The sequence below is a fragment of the Erpetoichthys calabaricus genome, chromosome 8 (assembly GCF_900747795.2).
Source record: "Erpetoichthys calabaricus chromosome 8, fErpCal1.3, whole genome shotgun sequence".
Lineage (NCBI taxonomy): Eukaryota > Metazoa > Chordata > Cladistia > Polypteriformes > Polypteridae > Erpetoichthys > Erpetoichthys calabaricus.
Window position 1 is genome coordinate 3969247 of NC_041401.2, and position 21499 is coordinate 3990745.

At 43.0% G+C, this 21499-nt stretch overlaps 1 protein-coding gene across 1 annotated transcript in view; it reads right to left on the reverse strand.

Moving 5' to 3' along the window:
- ttn.1 (titin, tandem duplicate 1) overlaps positions 1 to 21499 on the reverse strand; it is a 394831-nt gene that overhangs the window by 258103 nt on the left and 115229 nt on the right. Inside the window, 11 exon segments of the mRNA XM_051930464.1 lie at positions 27 to 305; positions 394 to 675; positions 790 to 1068; positions 1766 to 2053; positions 2178 to 2456; positions 6203 to 6481; positions 6575 to 6853; positions 6949 to 7230; positions 7458 to 8021; positions 13455 to 13733; positions 14481 to 18356. Of these exon segments, the coding sequence (XP_051786424.1) occupies positions 27 to 305; positions 394 to 675; positions 790 to 1068; positions 1766 to 2053; positions 2178 to 2456; positions 6203 to 6481; positions 6575 to 6853; positions 6949 to 7230; positions 7458 to 8021; positions 13455 to 13733; positions 14481 to 18356 (6966 nt within the window).

Sequence of the window (21499 nt, forward strand, 5' to 3'; positions counted from 1 at the left end):
GCCAGTTGCGACCCCGCCTTACCAACCTTTCAATGTCACGTCGCAGTCACAGGAGGCCGTGCCTACGTCATTAGATACCGTGCACTGGTACTTGCCAATGTCTGCTGCGTCACACTTGAGAATGTGAAGGCTAACGGTTCCATTCTGGGACATTATCTTATATTTTTTGCTACTTCTGACAGGCTTACTATCTCTGTACCATAATGCATCAAAGGGAGCTGTGCCAATCACTTCGCCTTGCAAAATAACATCAGTGCCTTTGACCACATCCATGGATTCAAGCACCTTGTGAAAAGAGGGTGGTTCTAGAACAAAAAAAGGAGATTTTTTTTTAAGTATATCGGATGTTTGGCCAACCTTACCTTCACCGGACACATGACATGAAACTGGTACCTTTAACAATAACCAGGCTGTTACAGCGGTCAGTGCCAGCATCATTACACGCCTCACAAATGTAGTCCCCACTCTCTTCAACGCTGGCATTGAAAATATGCAGGGATGCTACATCTTCTGTAAAAGACATTTGGTACGTATCCCCGGCACTGATCTCACTCTCATTCTTCAGCCATTTAATTTGGATTTCTGGAGTGCCAGTTACTTTACATTCCAGGTGAACCGAGGAGCCCGTCATTAAAAGTTTGGAGGCATCCAGTTTCTTGGTGAAAGTTGGTGGCTCTGTGTGTTGAAAGAGCAGCCATAAGAGATTAGAAACACTTGCAAAAGAACAGAGTTACGAGACCAGAAAGAAGAAAATAAAGAAAGGAAGCATAAGAAGAAGAGCAGCTGCACCTTTTACAAATAAGACAGCGGTGCACGAGACCTTGCCAGCGTCGTTGCTGACTTGGCAGGTGTATTTCCCTGAATCCAAAGGTTTAACAGAATGGAGCTCCAGGAAACTGGAAAGGCTTTCTTTTCTGATGAAGCACGCCCCACCAGTGATCACCTCGTTGTCTTCCTTGAACCATTTGATGGACATGGGAGGGGTTCCTCTAAAAGCACTCTTCAAAATGACAGTGGAGCCAGGGATCACATCTTGTGACTCCGGTTTAAGAGTGAACACAGGAGGTTCTAAAGATTTAGTTAGGAAAAGAAAAAGAGTTGGAGCATTAAAGGTGAATGAAAAACTTTCCAAGACCTCTCCACTAATGCAACACTGTCTTAATGGCCAAACAAGTCTAAGAATAAGAAACAAACATGCATGGAGAACCAATAAGATCCAATAAGAGAAGTTGCCCTTGGCATTACGTTCCCCTAACTTAACATTCACCCTCTTTACAAAGACATGGCAGAGTTTGCGGCCTCTCCCCACACTCGGAGACATGTTCCACCAAGCCTGGGATTCAAATGAGTTCATCCATGTCTCCTTCTGTGAGGGCCACAGCTACCTTAATTTAAGGTTCATGAAAGAAAATGGACTCCTTTCTCCTTTGATGAAGGATTCAGGAAGATCACTTCTCACGTCTCAAGGAACACGCCTGCCAAAAATCACAATAGGCTTTGGTTGGCTATCATTCCTTCCTTCCTTCCTTCCTTCCTTCCATCCTTCCTTCCTTCCTTCCTTCCTTCCTTCTCCATGGCTCTTAAGGCATCAGACACCGCTATCCTTAGCTGCGGCCCTGCCTACAGTGTACTTACATGAATAAATATGCCAGTTATTTACTGTATATAAGATTCAATGCAAAGAGATGACTAAAGCTGTAAAAAAAAAATGGGAGGTGAGTTAGAGACGGCGAAAGGAAAAGCGCATTGAACTGAGCAGCCAAACCTTTTACATTCACGCTTCCGGTCGTTTCTTTGCTTCCAGCAGCATTCGTTGCACGGCACGTATAACTGCCAACATCGGATGCTTCTAAGTGACTGATGTCCAAGGATGCGGTGTTCTCTCTGAAAGCCGGCTGGTACTTAGCATCAGCTGATATCTCTTGTTCATCTTTAAACCAGGACACCGTCATGGGCTGCGAACCAGAAACTCGGCATTCCATGCTCACGGCAGAACCTACAACTCCATCCACTTTGCGGAGTGGTTTTGTAAAAGTCGGTGGAACAATCCGATCTGTTTGATGACAAGGATAACAAGAGAGCTCTTAAAAGAGAAGGCAGCGGTCAAACCAGAAGAGCAAAAACATGAGGCAAGTGATCCAGTAAGAAGCAGAGAAAAGTCTGCGTTTGTTACTAACCTAAAACCATGACATTTGAAGAACAGCGGTCACTGCCAACATTGTTTGCCACCTCGACGGTATAGTCCCCGCTATCCACTTTTTCAGCCGAAAAGATTTTGAGAGTGGCCACATTCTCCTTAAAGCTCATTTTATACTTGCGGCCGGACGTGATCTCTCTTCTGTCCTTGAACCATTTAATTTGAAGCTCAGGACTGCCCTCTATGGTGCACTCCAAAGTCGCAGGGTCACCTGCTGTCACGCTGATCGAGGTGGTTTTCTCAACTATTTTTGCAGGTTCTACAAAGAGATGTGATATGACTTGTTTAGGAAGATGAAACATTTTTGACAGGTCTGTGCCGACTGGAAAGCGCTATGAAAAAATTACAATGGAACAACGGAAAACCACGCCATTAAATAACGAGGGAAATAAACTTGCTTATTTACTTCACTGAGGAGAGTTAAACAAGGTTCATATTTATTGTCACTCTCGTTATTGTAAAAGATTATAATAATAATAATAATAATTCTTTACATTTATATAGCGCTTTTCTCACTACTCAAAGCGCTCTCCACACAGAGAGGACCCGGGAAGCGAACCCACAATTTCCTTACTGCAAAGCAGCAGCACTACCACCATTTTATATTATTCATATTATTTTATATTTATTTATTTATACCATTTTATATACAAAATCAAGTTGGCCGGATACCCTTCTTTAAAATCTAAAATGTCACGCCCGTTGGAACCAAAATATTTCACGTTACTTTATTCTGTCAGCTAATAGTTTCACATTTTTAGGCCCGATTGTTCTGGCCACTGTAGGTTAAATAAATAGAGGAAACTAAAAGGGTTATCCTAAATATGAGGAAACCCCACACTGAAGGGAATGGAAGAAGGGTCAAAGAATAAGCAGAGTTTTCCGTGGCGTCTGGTTTTCAGGCAAAAGAGTTTCACACCTCCGGTTCTCACATTTGCTCCTTTACTGTTCAGATTCAGAAACACCCAAAACTGTTAAATGATTAAATCAATTTTAGAAGGCAATGTGTTTTAGACCAGGGGTCGCCAACTCCGGTCCTGGAGGACCACCGTTACTGCAGGTTTTTATTCTAACCCTTTTCTTAATGGGTGACCTGTTTTTGCTGCTAATTAACTCCTTTTCCATTCATTTTAATTGACTTGTTCTTGAAGACTCGGACTCCTTAATTGTTTCTTTTTCCTTAATTAGCAGCCAAACAATAACGAGAAACAAAATGAGCCAAAACAACTGGTGTCCAAATTACAATATCTGAAAATAAAGAAGGATGAAGGTCTCAGGAATGTCAATCTGCTCAGGTCCACAAAACATTCGACCAGAGCTCTTAGAAAAGAGAAACTTAACAATTTCAGAAATGTCTGCTAATGAACCACAAAATTAAATAATGGGTTTAATTAACGACAAGAATCGGCACCTCATTAAGCAACTGGCTGGAGCGAAACTGGCTGGAGTTTGAGGCCCTGACTTAGGTGGTCTTCTGTTGGCTCCCTCGCTTCACCTTTCATTTCTGTTTGGGCGCCATTTAAGGAAGGAAATGAAGCAGTTCCGAGGAACGGTGAAGAAATTCAGGGGAACCCATCAATCTATCCATTTTCCAACCCGCTGAATCTGAACACAGGGTTCACGGGGGTCTGCCGGAGCCAATCCCAGCAACACAGGGCTCAAGGCAGGAACCAATCCCAGGCAGGGTGCCAAACCCACCGCAGGACACACACAAACACACATTAGGGCCAATTTAGAATCGCCAATCCACCTAACCGGCATGTCTTTGGACTGTGGGAGGAAACCGGAGTGCCCGGAGGGAAACCCACGCAGACACGGGGAGAACATGCAAACTCCAGCAGGGAGGACCCGGGAAGTGAACCCGGGTCTCCTAACTGCGAGGCAGCAGCGCTACCACTGCGCCACCGTGCCGCCCAAATTCAGGGGAACAAATCTTAAAAAAGCAATTCAATTAAAATGGAAGGTTAATTAGCAGCACAAACAGGGCGCTCATTTAGAAAAAGGTTCAGAATGAAAACCTGCAGCCACGGTGGTCCTCCAGGACTGGAGTTGGCGACCCCTGTTTTAGACAGCATGTTTAATTTTGAGGACTTGACAATATTCCTTGCTTAACAAATCATTATAAATAACAATGCAAGGATGGTGTCGCGGTGGTGCTGTATCACATCTCTAGGTCCCTGATTGTGTCTTTTCCGATTTCTTCCCACAACTCAAAAACGAGAATCGCAGTAAAGCAGGTCAGGGTCAAAACCAGGAGAACGATAGAAACCCGAGTTAACAAAGTACTGAGGCAAACCAACAGATCAAATTTCTACATAGCAACTGGGTCATAATTAGGTGTGGCATTGAAACAGATCACTCGATGTTCACTGGATGTTCAAACTGTTCTTTATACAGCCTCCAATTAATACAAAATGCGGCTGCAAGAATTATTACGAGAACGAGAAAATACGAACACATAACTCCAGTTCTTAAATCCTTACACTGGCTCCCGGTTAAGTTTAGGGCAGATTTCAAAATCCTTCTTTTAACATATAAAGCCTTAAATGGCCGAGGTCCAGCTTACTTGTCTGAACTTATCATGACTTACAAACCTGAGCGCACATTAAGATCTCAAGATGCCGGTCTGCTTATGGTTCCAAGGATTAATAAAATAACAATGGGGAGTCGAGCTTTTAGTTACAGGGCCCCTAAACTGTGGAGTGGTCTGCCTGCTACTATAAGAGATGCCCCTTCGGTCTCAGTTTTTAAGACTCACTACTTCAGTTTAGCACACCCTGACTAGAGCTGCTGATTAACTGTGCAGACTGCATCTCTGTTGTTAGTCATTAGCACTTAAACATAAGTAACATGATAGTTAGAATTTGATACTAATCCTCACCTATTCTGTTTCTCTTCTCGGTACTCAAATGTGGCACTTGGTGCCCACGGCCCACCTGCCAGATTGTTTTGCCTGCCTAAGGTAAAGTCATCCCTGATGGAGGATCGCAGGAATCGTGAGAAAGAGGGGGTCCTTTCATCGGATTGGCTGGCCCAACACTGTTTCAGCCGTAGAATGGCCAAATGGGGGGAGGCAGCTTGATGGATGAGGTCTCCAGGAGTCTAAAATTATCTAAATCTTATTATGTGATATCATCTACTGTTAAATTCTGCTCCGTACTTCTAAAAATTTTTTAATTTGTTCTGTTCTGTGTATTGTATCGTATTGACCCCCTTCTTTTGACACCCACTGCACGCCCAACCTACCTGGAAGGGGGTCTCTCTTTGAACTGCCTTTCCCGAGGTTTCTTCCATTTTTTTCCCTACTAGGTTTTTTTTTGGGAGTTTTTCTTTGTCTTCTTAGAGAGTCAGGGCTGGGGGGCTGTCAAGAGGCAGGGTCTGTTAAAGCCCATTGCGGCACTTCCTGTGTGATTTTGGGCTATACAGAAATAAACTGTATTGTAAAAAGTCTGAAACAAACCTGCAGCCACAGAGGGTCCTTAGGACTTCCGCCTGTCAATGACTCACAAAGCTAACCAATTTGATGGGTAGTAGTAACAGCGAGGTGTAACATTTTCAAAATCTTTTTGTAATAAAATACATGCTGGGGTGTTTCTGAATGTGCAGATGAAACTTCGAGGGAGAGACTAGTAAATTAAATTAAATTAAAGATTTGTGATGACGGAAGTAAGTAACATCTACTTATGAAACTGGTAGGACTGAAAAGCAAAGAGCGGCCACGGTGTCCGGCATGAGCCGGTGCTGCAGATGCATGGCTATTCAAATTCTGGTTTATTTAATTTCCCAGTGTCCAGACAATTACAGGTTTTTAAAGAAAATGGGTACTGGCCATTAAAAAGGGGCAAGTTCACAAAATGGATGGGCGGCTGACCAGAACTAAGGAACGACAATGTCCTCTCATGCTTGTTTTATTTATTTTTTTTAGTAGACTCCATTTATTTGAACTAATTTCATTTTTCATGATTTGCTAGGTTCTGGTATTTTATTCAGAAAAGCAATACTAACCTTTTACCAGCAATGATGCCTCACACTTTTGCAATCCTGCATCATTTTCTGCTTGGCATATGTATTTGCCACTATGACTAATCTGAACAGCATTAATTTGTAAGGTGGCAACCCCATTTTGGAAGGACATGCTGATTTTATCATCCGAGGACACTAATTCCTTATCCTTGAGCCACTTGATTGATATTGGCACAGAGCCTTTGACAGTGGCTTGCAGCTTAACAGAACTTCCCACAATTGTAGAAAGGTTCTCGATCTTCTTAACGAAGGCTGGGGGCTCTAGATATTAAAGAGAAATATACTGATATATGACAAGAGAAAGAAACAAACACCTCTTGAGGATGTGGACCCTGACAGGCTACACCTACTGACCTTTGACCTTGGCAGTTGAAGCACAAGAACTCTTGCCCACTTCGTTAGCCACCGTACACTGGTAATCCCCTGCATCAGTTGTTTCAAATGAATAAATTTCCAGCCTGGCAATGGCATCCTCATAATGTATTTTGTGTTTTTTGTCAGCCTTGATTGGCTTTTTGTCCTTAAACCAGCTCACTTCAAAGGGGGCCGTGCCAGCAATGTGACATTCAAGGGTGGTATTGGCCCCCCTGACAACTTCTTGAGGTTCTAATTCTTTCTTGAAAGATGGAGGCTCTAAAGAGAAATGGTAAAACAAAGGACACACGAAATGAAGGTTGCATGGCCAGCCTCACCTGAAATGAGGCACAACAGAAGGACGAGGAACTAACCTTTCACCGTCACCTGAGTGCCGCAGCTCTCGCAGCCAGCTTCGTTTAGTACCTCACATGTGTAAATGCCACCGTCGTCCATGGTGACGCTAGCTTTTTCTAAAACCGCCAGGCCCTCGGCAAATGTGCATCTGCATTGATCACTTGCACTGAGCTCCATGTCGTTCTTGAACCAGGTGACATGAAGCTCAGGGGAACCCTTAACAGAGCACTGCAGCCGAGCCACCGATCCCTGCTTCCATAGAACCTTGGGCTCCAGCTTCTTTACAAAAGAGGGAGGCTCTACAAAAACAGGTTGAAGACCATTCATTCATCTGAGCCATAGCACTAGAACATCTGAAAACCTTCCAGCATGCTTACTGCAGTAAGAAGAAGCAGTAACAGCATGCCAAGAAGAGTAATACAAGAGAATCTGTGCATTTACTCTAGTATAAGAAGACATTTTAAGAAGAAAGACATCAAGATACATAAGAGGCAGCTGCAGATACAGCCTTGTACATCTTGCTTACCTCGTACCATCACCGAAGCAGAACAGCTGCTGCTTCCAGCATCATTGGACGCTGTGCAAACATACGTTGCAGAATCTTTCATCTTGGCATTTGGTACTTCAAGGATTGCGATTTTATCTTCAAATATGATTTTATAGTCCAGGCTCAGATGGATCTTTTTCCCATCTCTGCTCCAAGAGACAGTCACTCCGGTGTCCTCGTCCACTTGGCACTCGAGACGAATGGCTTGGCCCACTGCCACAGTCTGCGACTCAATGCATTTTATGAACTTCGGCTTGTCGATCACCTGTAGCTCAGCGCTACACAAATCAGTTCCAAAGCGATTGGTGGCCTTGCAAGAATACAGACCCTTGTCAGAGAGCTGAAGGCTGCGAATCTCAAGAATGTGCACATTTCTATCGACTGAGATGTTTACATTTCCACCAACAGGAATATCGAGATTGTCTTTCTGCCACACAATATGTAGTGGTGGTGAGCCGGTCACAACGCACTGAAGTCTTGCTGGCTTCCCCACAAACAAAGTCATCGACTCTGGCTTAGTAACAAACAAAGGTGGGGAAACTTCTAAAAAAAAATAAAATAAAAGAAGGAAATCATACCAATCCAAATTATTTCAAAACCTGCAAAGCCATATAATCAGAGACACAGCTTAGTGGTCAAGTGACCATCCCAATGTTGTGTAAGAATGCAAAGACAATCCCAAAGAAGAAAAGATTTATAAGAAGATCTAGCGGAAGATAGTTAAGAAGACTTGTTAAAATCACAAAGAGTTTGAAAGCCAATGGTATACAGAGAGAAATTACGAGAAATAAAATACATAATAAAAACTTCTAGGGGAAAGAAGACCAAATAACATGCCAGTAGTAAGTGGATGAGTCAGGAAATCTGCTGCGGACTCACAAAGCTAACCACCACCTTAATGGTTCCCTGACTGCTCTACTCAGAGGCTGCGTTCTTTTTAACGCTTTTAGGGCTCATTATTTTTACTTCCTTTTGTCCCAGGGCTGAATATTTTTCCCAAAAACCCAGTTTTCTTAAAAGAATACAAAGCAATGGTTTACCCCATAAATCAACATAAAATTGAGCCCCTACAGTAGGCATATCATGACTTACAAACCAGAGCGCACATTAAGATCTCAAGATGCTGGTCTGCTTATGGTTCCAAGGATTAATAAAATAACAATGGGAAGTCGAGCTTTTAGTTACAGGGCCCCTAAACTGTGGACTGGTCTGCCTGCTACTATAAGAGATGCCCCTTCGGTCTCAGCTTTTAAAGACTCACTACTTCAGTTTAGCACACCCTGACTAGAGCTGCTGATTAACTGTACAGACTGCATCTCTGTTGTCAGTCATTAGCACTAAAACAGAAGTAACACAATAGTTAGAATTGGATACTAACTCTCACCTATTCTGTTTCTCTTCTCGGTACTCAAATGTGCCACTTGGTGCCACAGCCCACCTGCCAAGTTGTTCTGCCTGCCTAAGGTAAAGTCATCCCTGATGGAGGATCGCAGGAATCGTGAGAAAGAGGGGTCCTTTCATCGGATTGTCTGGCCCAGCACTGTTTCGGCCGTGGAATGGCCAAATGGGGGAGGCAGCTTGATGGATGAGGTCTCCAGGAGTCTAAAATTATCCCAATCTTAATATGTGATATCATCTACTGTTAAATTCTGCTCCGTACTTCTAAAAAATTTTATTTTTTTATTTTTTATTGAGGATTTGTTCTGTTCTTTGTTTAGTATTGTATTGTATTGACCCCTTTCTTTTGACACCTACTGCACGCCCAACCTACCTGGAAAGGGGTCTCTCTCTGAACTGCCTTTCCCGAGGTTTCTTCCATTTTTCCCTACTAGGTTTTTTTGGGAGTTTTTCTTTGTCTTCTTAGAGAGTCAAAGCTGGGGGGCTGTCAAGAGGCAGGGCCTGTTAAAACCCATTACGGCACTTCCTGTGTGATTTTGGGCTATACAAAAATAAACTGTATTGTATTGTATATTGACATTCACTACTTATTCCATACGTGTTTGTCCCATCACTGATAAGCTGAAAGAGACTTTCTGGTTAAAAAAAAAAAAAGTCTTGAAGTAGCTGAGCGGCCGGTAATCCGTTGTGTCCACCAGCATAGGCCACATCATTCGGTGAAGTCCAGTTGCCAGCTTGTCTCCCACAAGTCGATGTCTGTGTAGTCCTCTCAGGGCGAACATTATCATCGTAGGCCCGTCAGCAGCATAAGCATGTCCAGCACTATGATCAGTTGGGGGCCGGTCAGCCAATGCGGGCACCTGACTTTCGTTTTCAATCTCCAGATCACTTTTATCAAAATCAGAGTTTGATAAGTCAGGGTCCGATTCAGCAATAATGCACAATAATAAATAAGTAAAACGCACAGAGTATTTCGCTTTGTGCATTTGCTTTGCTTTCTCGCCTGATGTCGATACCATTCTAGACATTGCTTACTCTATGCTACTCATGCACACGTAGGGCTTAATAATAATAACAATTCATTACATTTATATAGCGCTTTTCTCAGTACTCAAAACGCTATCCACACAGGGAGGAACCAAAAAGCGAACCCACAATCTTCCACAGTCTCCTTACTGCAAAGCAGCACCACTACCACTGCGCCACCTGTGAAGCTTCAACGTCAAGCCAACGAGTCCTCCGAGCAAAGAGGGGTCTGCCTATAATGTAACCGTGAGGTTTATCAACATTTACAGCTTTCTTTCACCCTCTGCCCCGATATCCATTCTTAACCCCTTGTGTCGACAAAAGTCAACATCCGTCCTAAAAGAGTTCAAATAACCAGATGGACTGCCATTCAGTTCAAACCATTGGAACAGAGGAAAACAAGAACATCTGTGGTTGTTGCTGTAGGTAGAAAATTGCACCCTTAGAGGAAAGTAACCAGAAAGGGGGTTGAGGTCAGTTACCTAGAAGGTCCATCTCCAGGCTGACAGCCATTAATGCAAGGAGCAGGAAAGGGAGCCGTTTATGAGTACCATAAACTACACAGTGATTGCTATAATAAACATTTCTGGATAAAGTAACACACTGTGATTTCCAAACAAAAGCACAGTTGTTATCCTTTAAAACACACAAGAGGGTTCTTTAATGCAAAATGTGTTCTTCCACTGGAAAGGAAAATGAGATGCACCCTTTACCCCCATGTTAGCTGTACAGAGAAATATCCACAGTTAGGGGTCTACCTCTGTGTAATGTAATGGCCACGTCATAAATGAAACTTAAGGCCTTTACTTATGGAGAGGGGTTTATACGAATGGCAGATTTATTTTTTGCAATATTTCTTTATCCTCTAGTGCCAATGATCTAAAGCAGGGGTCCTCAATCCCAGTCCTGGCTGCAGGTTTTTGTTCTAACCTGGTTGCTCAATTAGAAAGCAATTCTTTCCAATAATTTAATTTCATGGACTTGTTAGTGCTTTAACTCTGTGTCAGGTAATTCTTATATACTGGATTTTCTTTCCCTTTCTAAGGATATCATCCAAATGATTTGAAGGCTAAAATGGAGGAGTAATTCTCAGTCCTTTACTTTTTCCTCTTCAATTTCCTTCCAAGTATTTAATTTAACCCAATAGTGCATGATACATACACACCTGGTGTAAATGGTAACAAGCTAAATGGAGAAATGCTGGTCTCTTTTGTCATTTGCATGTTATTGCTAATTAGGAGCGATTAAAAACCAAGAATATGGCCGTTTAAGACTAAAATGCGCAATAAAGGTTCAAAATCTTAACAAGCGAGACAACTAAAGTGAAACAGAAGTGTCACTTGAGCAATAAGGGCTTCTTATTAAGCAATTGGGTTGGAGCAAAAACCTGCAGCCACTGCGGCCCTCCAGGACTCCTGCTCTAAAGGAACACATCATCGATATCCAAGAAACTCCAATCATGGAACAAAACCATCTCTGTGGTGGGACGAGGGCCAAAATTCCTCCATATCATCAGGCTAATAATACTATAAATGGCAAAGAAGGTAGGTTTCTTTCAAAAAGGAGGGATTTCCTACCACAAAATCAAGAGGGGACCTTTCCATACAATGCCAGCTCAAGGAGTGGAGACCAGGGCCTTAAATGTGCCTTTTGCAAATTTGCTCCTGACTTGTACAAACTTGCCAGACATACTACAACATAATGGACCATGGAACAGTACTGGCTGGTGGCCTAAGAAGATAGAAGAAGATCCCCAAGTGTATATTGAGCTGGAGGAGACCAGCAAAGAGAGAGTGACCTAATCTGATACCTGGTGTTGTTCTTCATTATAATTACACCCACAGCCCCAAAAACTTCTTATCCTATCATAGTTTCCTCCAAAAAAGTTACATTTCCAAAATTTTGTAAAGCAACAAGAGATACCTGGTGTTCTTCATTATAATTACACCCATAGCCCCAAAAACTTCTTATCCTATCATAGTTTCCTCCAAAAAGGTTACATTTCCAAAATTTTGTAAAGCAACAAGAGATACCTGGTGTTGTTCTTCATTATAATTATACCCACGGCCCCAAAAACTTCTTATCCTATCATAGTTTTCTCCAAAGAAGTTACATTTCCAAAATTTTGTAAAGCAACAAGAGATACCTGGTGTTGTTCTTCATTATAATTATACCCACAGCCCCAAAAACTTCTTATCCTATCATAGGTTTCTCCAAAAAAGTTACATTTCCAAAATTTTGTAAAGCAACAAGAGATACCTGGTGTTCTTCATTATAATTACACCCATAGCCCCAAAAACTTCTTATCCTATCATAGTTTCCTCCAAAAAGGTTACATTTCCAAAATTTTGTAAAGCAACAAGAGATACCTGATGTTCTTCATTATAATTACACCCATAGCCCCAAAAACTTCTTATCCTATCATAGTTTCCTCCAAAAAGGTTACATTTCCAAAATTTTGTAAAGCAACAAGAGATACCTGGTGTTGTTCTTCATTATAATTATACCCACAGCCCCAAAAACTTCTTATCCTATCATAGGTTTCTCCAAAAAAGTTACATTTCCAAAATTTTGTAAAGCAACAAAAGATACCTGGTGTTGTTCTTCATTATAATTACACCCACAGCCCCAAAAATGTCTTATCCTTTCATAGTTTCCTCCAAAAAGGTTACATTTCCAAATTTTGTAAAGCAACAAGAGATACCTGGTGTTGTTCTTCATTATAATTACACCCACAGCCCCAAAAACTTCTAATCCTATCATAGTTTCCTCCAAAAAAGTTACATCTCCAAAATGTTGTAAAGCAACAAGAGATTGTGAAGTGATTACAAAACTAAGCATTTGTGACTCAGTAACACTGTGCGGAGAGAATTCATTTTTCAGATCGGTGAACGGCCAACCTCAGCATTTCACAATTATAGACCACACAGTACCTCAGACCCATTATTTTTGTGTGAATCTGAATCATAAAGTATGCCAAAACAACAACATACACTATAGTTTGACCAAATATTCATGAAAAGAGTCGAGGGATGAAGAGACTCACAAGTGAGAAGGCCCTCATAAGAAAAGAATATGCAATTTTTTCAGAAGATTAGCCGTTAGAGAAACAGGCAAAATGCAGCAACAGGAATACATTGAAATATACTTGTAAAATAGGAAAATAGATTGTTGGTAAGCACTGTGAAGATTTCCTTTTAGGAATATACCTGAGACATAAGAAAGATTTCATAGGAAGAAGTTACAATTGATATTACCCCGCTTTCTGAGCCAGTAAAATTAACTTTAGGTACAACACAATTGTTTCATGAAATGACTAATACTCTAATACATTTACATTTACATCATTTAGCAGACGCTCTTATCCAGACGCTCTCAACCGTTCTTTTAAATTATTTTCTCAGGTGACCATCAAAATAGAATAAATGCTCAAGTGATAGCAGAGCCAGCTTACTCACCCAGCTTCATTCCATTTGTGTGTCCCAGTAAAAAGAACTGGAGCTGAGGCGTTGGGTGTAAAATGACAGCAACCAGGAAAAAAGGCTGACTTACCGATGACAGTCAGGAAGGATGAGCAGCTCTCACTGCCGTGCTGATTGGACGCTTTGCAGGAGTATTCCCCACTGTCCGCCACTTGGGGCTTGAGGAAATCCAGTGAAGACGTGTAGTGTCGGTTGATTATCTTGTACTTATCACTGTCATGGATTTCCGTGCCAGCTCTATACCATTTAAAGGTGACATGAGGGGCCATTTCAATCTCACACTCAAACCTTCCAGGGTTTCCTACGGTGATCTCAAGTGGTTGGAGTTTTTTCTTGAATACTGGAGGAGCTAAACAAAGGGGGAAAAACGTGTTCTGTTTAGTTTCGTGAAAGGTCATTGGCTAACAATACAGTACATCATAATTAACCGGAACAGGTAGGAGTGAGGCAGCAAACAGTAGTAGTCCAGGGAGTGACTGCAAAAAGAAATGGTGCATTTGAAAGGTTAGAAGGAAAGAAACCATCTTCATTTTCAAACGAAATGAAGACTCAGCCAATGATGAACACAGCCGAAATGTGATGTCTGAAGAAGCATGCAAAACAGTCACTGGCTTCAGGTGAAATTATGTGCAGAATGAAGAAGATGGTGAAGATGATAAACGATGAAAAGTGACATTAAATGATCAGGTGTTCATAGAAATAAAAAGACAAAGAGCACAAGACAGCAAACGTGAAAGCGAAAACAGTGGAACGGAACGAAAGCAGTGAAGTGGATATGGGGATGAAGGTTAGGGGGGAAGGTCCCATTACGGACAAACGGGTACAGGACTTTGAGATAAGGCAGGGTCTTGAATATGAGGACGTAGCCTTGGGAGATCAAATCCAAAGATTAACACAGGGAGGAAGGAAGGAAGGAAAAGGGTCAGGATTTGAGACCAGAGTGCATGTCAAGGAAGACCGAGGACTGTTAAATGGTTAGTCGGGTCTAAGGAAGTCGTCCGGTTCTTGGGAGGGGTTTGAAAGGATAAACTCAGTTAGAGGTTAAGCTCGGGTGTGAGATTAGAGGTAGGTAATACTGATATCCCCATAATCCAACCTCTTAAAACAACTGTGAGTTTCGATGAGGTGCTGGTCTTTCCGGCTTCGTTCACCGCTTCACAGATATATTCTCCTTCATGCTTCTCTTTGGTTGCTTTCTTGATTACTAAAGTGTAAGTGTCTTGGTCCTTTAAACATTTGAACTCTCTTCCTGAGATAATGAGTTTGTTATTGAAAAGCCAGTTCACCTTCTTTGCACTGGTTACGACTACGCTAAGGTGAACATCTTCGTTTTCATCTACTTCAACATCTCCCAGTCTCTTACTTATGAGGGGATAGTCTTCGGTAACCTGTTCTATGCTGGTAGACACTACTGTCTCTTCCATTATTACCTCCTCTCTCCTCTGTCTTTCTAAGAGGACCTCTGTTTGTTGATCAGAAGGGATGGACGTGGGAGGAACGCCTGTGGTGATCAGGGCAGCCCCCACATCTCGTTGTCGAGCTTTTCCTGTCATTGTTTTCATCTGCTGAACTGAGATCACCTCTTGAAAATCAGTTTTTGATTCTGAGGTGAATTTGACCACATGGGTTTGCTGACTTTGGACAAAAGAATCAGTTGACTCCTGCAGCATTGTGAGCTCTTCTGAAGTGGCTGTCTGGAATGATGGCACAGTCTGGGTCTTCAGAGAAGCCGACTCGGTTCTTGCTTTTGGAAGGTCTCTGGCGCTCTCGGAGGTGTGAATAACCTGCACTACTGGAGATACCATTTCTTTGAAAGGAGTGCCGCTAACACGCAACTTCTGCGGTCTGTCAATCTCCACGATCCCCGGCTGTTCGGAAGTCAGAATGTGCTGCTCCTGGTGAATGATGGAATAGAATGCTGCCTGCACTTCACTTTTTATGTCAGCGGTCTGAGGATAGTGTCCTTCAAAGGTCAAGGTTACTTCCATTGGTGGGGAGCTGCTAGTCGTAATGAGATAGGTGTACATGGTGTACTTTGGCTCTCTGCAAACCTTTACCTCTTTAACTTCGACATCTTCTACACCACCCACCACATCTGCCAAAAGTAATAACTGCTCAGTGGTAACGGTAGATTCCAAGGCATTCTTCAACTGAGTTCTTATATTCAAGCTGAACGTTTTCGGGATCTGCACTACAAAGGCAAGTTCCTTTGGAAGGAAGCTGTTGCTATCAGTTTCGTGCACCTGCAAGATCTCTTTTGGTTGCCTTTGAACCGCAAGCTCTGTCGATTCTGACTTGACTATGTCCACTGAATGCTCTCCAACTATAATTTGTTTCTCCTCCATGGATATAGGGAGCCGGACAGACTGGCCCTCTTGAATACAGGCGGCGAAGTCTTGCTCTGCTGCTTCTAACGCAGTCGTACTCTCTGTGGAAACTGCTCTTTCTTCAACATGAATTGGCTCTGTTGGGATTTTGGGCTCATATTTTGCCTCACAAGCAGCTTTTTCAATCGCTGAAAATACGTCTGTGTGGCCCTCTTCCAAAGTTGGATTCTCCACCGTGGTGGACACCTGCATAATATTCCAGCGGTCCTCTTTTTGCACAAGAGCTCGCTGTTGTTTTACCTCACTGGTAAAGGGAATTTCCTTAGGCAGTACAACTTTCTCGGTGATTATCTGCAGGCAGGTCTGTGGAAAAGGTTCAGTCCTGTATACGGACGTTAGACCTGTTACGGTTAAGTCAAGCTCGGTGGAAACATCAGAGGAAAGTTCCCTTATCTCTTCAGCAATCACAGCTTGTCGCCGGGTTTTCTCCAGCTTTTGTACAGCAGTTCTGCTCTCGGGCTTCTCAAAAGTAAGGATGCCTTCTTTGGGCAAGACATGTTCTGTCGTGACAGACTGCACATGCATAGCAGCAGGAAGCTCCTTGGCAGGCTGAAGTGAAAATGAACTTTGCTCTGCAGAAAACGGTGACGTGACTTCATCTGAAACCAATCTCTGGTCGTCGGAAATCAGCGAATGCAGTAAGGTGGGACTTTTTCGATGTTTAGCCTGCTCTTCCATTGGGACTTCAAAACTAAACATGTCTTCTTTTGGTAAGGGGCACTGATCCCGCTTGACCTGCAAGTGCAAGACCTGGGGTTTCTCTTTGTCGGACTGCACAGATACAGCACTGTCCAAACCCGGGATCTCTTCTGTGCGCTCAGCCACAAGTGGCCGCTTCTCTTCTGTGATCAATGCAGATTTCGAATGGGAATCTGCCGCTACTAATGCCTGCTGCCCAACTGGCTTTTCTAGATGGAACACACATTCCTTTGGAAGCGTTATTTGGGAATCGGTCACCATCATTAACAAGGGTTTTGGCAGTTCCTTTTTTGCACTGGCTTCCATAGCAGAATCACGAGTGGCTAACGGCGAGGTGTGTGCCTCGGTAATTTCCTTCTTCTCAGTGGAGACTGGCGTGTACAGCAACTTCACTCCTTCTTTTATGTGGTTAACTCTTTCTTCTGTAGGTTTAGTCATAGTGAACATTTCTTCTTTTGGAAGTTGCAGCTTCCCTTCCACATGATGGCTATATATGACGTGCTTCGGTTCTGGCTTTGCCACAGCTTGTGTGAGCCCAGTGCCAGGGTGAGTCCCTTCTTTGACACTCATTAATGGCACCTGTTCCTCGGCCACAAAGGACAAAAGCTTTGCGGGCTTTTCTCTCACTGTTTCTAACTCAAGTACGTCTGGGCTTTGCACCCTCTCGCAGTGTTCCTCTGTCAGCCCATGGCTTTCCTGAACAGTAGTCGTAAAGGCTGCAGCATGCAGTTGTCTCATCAGTGGAACAAATGACGGGGGCATCACGTCAGTGGCTGTAACCACAACGCTCTCCTCGATGTCATGCGACTGTAGTATAGCCGCCTGATGTGTAGGAATATCCTCCTTGTGCAGCGTAGCTGCCGAGACCGATACTTCCCTCATTGTGTCCACTTGTTCACTGTGAATAGCTTGATGGGTTTCAGTGCCAATCGTGTAAACCATGTGACGACCTGGCCGCACATCGCCGGGAAGGTTTACCATGTACAAGCGCGACTCGGTGGCTTGGTCACTTTCGGACACTTTGTAGGTCTTCTGTTTTTGCACCAATTTGTGTTCCTTGTGTCGAGAAACAGCAATGGTGTCACTAAACACCAGCAGTTCGACACTGCAAGTGGCCTCCCCGGAAGAGTTAAATGCTCGGCACGTGTAAAGACCACTGTCTTCCTTTTGAGCTCGGTTCACGATCAAATATCCCGATCCATCTGGGTGGTGCACAGTGCTGAAGTAGACACTGGGTTGAACCTGGAAGCTGCCTTTCAGCCACTGGACCTCAGGCATTGGATTACCAGTCACTTGATATTCAAATCTGGCTGGACTTCCAACTCTACACTGTACAGGCTCAATGTCTCGGGTGAAACAAGGTGGCTGTCCACTAACTTGGCGTATTTCCTCGATCTCCACTTTGTGCTCCACCTCCGTTGAGGATGATTCTGTGATGACTCGAATTTCCTTTGTCTTGACTTCTAAGAATGCAGTACAAGATGTCTGCCCGTAGGCGTTGCTGGTGAGACAGGAGTACTCCCCGTGGTCCTCAGGCTCAACGCTGCCGATGATCAGCGTATGCTCCTCATTTTGTTGGAGGAATCGGTGCTTAGCTGAAGGAGTCAACTTGATTCCGTTATGAAACCATTGCACTTTGGGTTTGGGGATGCCCGTTATCGTAACCGAAAACCTAGCCTCCTCGCCTACACTCAGTGAAGCGTGACCAATCTGCTTAAGGAAAACTGGCGCTTTCTCTTTTTCCCTGGCCTTCTCTAGTGTGCTGGAGTAAATCTTAGGCTCTGGCTTGAGTTCAAATGTTTTCTTTTTATCGGACAGCCGAAGACCAGTGCTGTAGGTTTCCTGAGTTTCTTCTTCTGCTGTCGTGATAGCCAAGCTAGAAATCTCTGTGCAAAAAATAATAAAGTCAAAGATTTACTAAACACATACGCTTTCATTTATAACAGCCACAGTAAAATACGGAGGTGAAGTGTGACAAAGAACCTCCAAAGTAAAAGACAACAAAAAGCATTTGAGTGAGAAGCTTTAAAAGAAGGACAATTTCACACTGTGATATTTTTCCATATGTGCTTTGACATTTTTATTGAAAATGCAGTTTTACAAGGCAATACACAGCAAACAAGAAACACTGACATTGTACATCTGAATGTCTGAGGCAACACACGCTTACTCGGAAATGATCAAGTTATCGACCACCACTTCAGTATCTCATTCATTATCGCTGGGTGACGTGGCAGAGTTTAGATACTGGGTGCTACTCTTGTCCCGCCATTATTTTATTTTTTTTAACTTTTCTCATATGGCTGTGTAGGCAAATCATTGATAGCCTTTGGCTACACAGGAAACTTACTGCGCTTACTGTGTGTTTGCATTTCAATATGCTGGGAAGTTGCTGATTTTCATGGACGTTCAAGTATCACATCAGAAAAGGGTTTCATGGGTCTGACGGGTCACGGGAGCCCTTTTGTATCATCTCTGTGAAACGTCATGTCATTAACCTGCTTAATCCTGGGGGGCACTGGAGCCTAAACCAGCAAGCACAAGGCACAAGGCAGGAACAAAACCCGGAACAGGACACCAGTCCACCGCAGGGTGACCTCCGTAAAAACATGCACACAAAAACAAAATACCTAAGACAAGTGGTCTAAAAATGGATGCATTCCTGTCATTTCCTCAAATTAAAAGATTAAGGAAATAAGTTGAGAGAAAAACAAGCGGCTCATTTGGCCTTTCCCGTTCTTTATAAGGTACATAAAAAAGCATCAAGCTAAAAACTCTCAAAAAAGTAAACTTGTGTGCTTCAAATTTGGCTTCTGGCAAAAACAGTCACTAATAGGAATTAATTATCAAAGAGGTCTGATGCCATCCCAAAAATTTAAACAAGATAAAATGCCTAAAACATCATGCATTTACACATGTTACACATAACACAACCTTCTCAATCCCACTTGAGTGGCAGGTGCAGGAGCAGCTCTGGGCGCAAGTCTAGACAGGGTGGGCCCACATTCACACTGGGTCAAGTTAGAGGTGCCAGTTAACCAAACATACGTCTGTCTTTGGAGAGAAGACACAAAGACACGGTGTCAACTCCACACAAACAAGGACTAGGCAGCAGGATCTGGGAAACAGTGATGCCTAAATGCTGCCCTGATGCATTGGCATGTACAATACATATGCTTGGGTGGCACAGCAGCTACAGGTCTTGCTTCACAGGACCAGTAACTCAGGTTTGGGGCTTCCCGTCTCATCCTAACCACAAGCGTGAGGTTGAAGCGATGTGAGTGTGTGACTTGAATGTTTTCTATGACGACTGACATGCCACCCAGGGTTGGTTTCTGCCCTATAACAAACTGCTCCCAGAATGCACTCTGGCTCTCAGTAACCTTATGATGGAGAGGTGGCTGTTTAAGCGCTCTCTTTTTCAATACATCTTGTGACTGCAATGTACTAAAGTTTGCCTTGCCATGCCGCTGCTGAGTGAAGGAAGGTATTGATTAGGTAATCGGACAGTAGATGTAGTGCAGTTCATTAAGAGTCAAAATCATCAGAGGATTATTGAAATTGAAGGGCAGCAGAAAGTACATTAGCAATGAAGACATAGCTACTGTTGGCTTCTTTGAGTGTATTTGGACGTACAATCAAGCAGACCCAAAACGTGTTCAATTATTATTACTCATAATATTATTATTGCATCAATTTTCTGAACCTACTCTCTGTTTCATTGTATTGCAATGAGCGGTGCCAATCCCAGCACCACTAAACGGCAAGGTTAGAAGCAATCCTTGACAGGATGCTAGTCTATCACAGGCCCAAAACACATAACTCCTCATATCAAACCAATTTAGATTTATCATTTCACTTTCCTGACATGGCTGGGATGCGAGAAGAAACTAAACAAACCCACGTAAATGGCTCCACGGAATGAGCAGAACACACCCTGCTATGAATCAAACCTGTGACCCGTCTAACTAGCCCAGCTAAAGAAGAGCTTGTGTAACTGGGGGCCACTAGCGTCACAGGTACTGCTAGGGGAAATTCAGTTATGGAAGAGTAAAAACACACACACACACACCTCTGCTTAACATTTAAAACCAAGATCAGGCTCACCTTCACCATTAGCTTATGGCCCGTTCTTACCAAGGATAAACATAATGCCCTTACACTTAACAGTCATGGTTCCGACTGAATGCAAACTGTAAAATATTACTAAGAAAGATGAAAAGTAGCTCTGTAATCTGGGAGAACAGCATCACTGTCAATACTGTACAGACATATATACACAGCACATACACATGCAAGCCGAGCGAGTCTCTTTCAGGGATCAGCTTGTGGGGACACGAGGAAACTGAAGGAAAAGGGCCTGACACGGTCACTAATGGAGTTTCTGCTTCCACTCTTACAAGGGGAAGAATCCACCCTTGAAGGAGAAGACTAACACCACCTCTGCTCCTGCCCTTCTGGCCAAGACGGCATGAAAGGGACCACCAGCAGTCGTCCATTACAAACCAATAGTTCAATGAGACACATCATGTCAGCTGAATAGCCTTTCTCAATCATTACGCCTTCACAAAACCATTACATTAATTCAATTAAATAGGATACTCCACCTTTCTCACATTTTGGTTTGAGATATATAAACAGCTATACCTAACCTCTCTGCACTTTTGCTTACAGCAAGCGAGACAACCTCAGAGGAGCCGTGACGTCATCTGAGCCGACCTCTTGTCCCTTCACTTCCAGTCCTGCAACCATCGACACCCAAGTGTAACGAAGCCTCGGAGAAAACGCTACGTGTCCATCAACCCAGGGCTACAATTCAAATAACCTTACGACAACGATGAAACAGGTCTGCCTATGGAGCACCTTCTCTTTTAAATGACTTTGTTGTGCTTTTATTCTTTTAAAGACTGGTGACTATATATATATTAAAGATATAATGACTATATAATATAATAGTTAATATATAACTATGTATATATACAGTATATATACATTTGTGTGTGGGTGTATAGGGCGAAAGAAAGAGAAA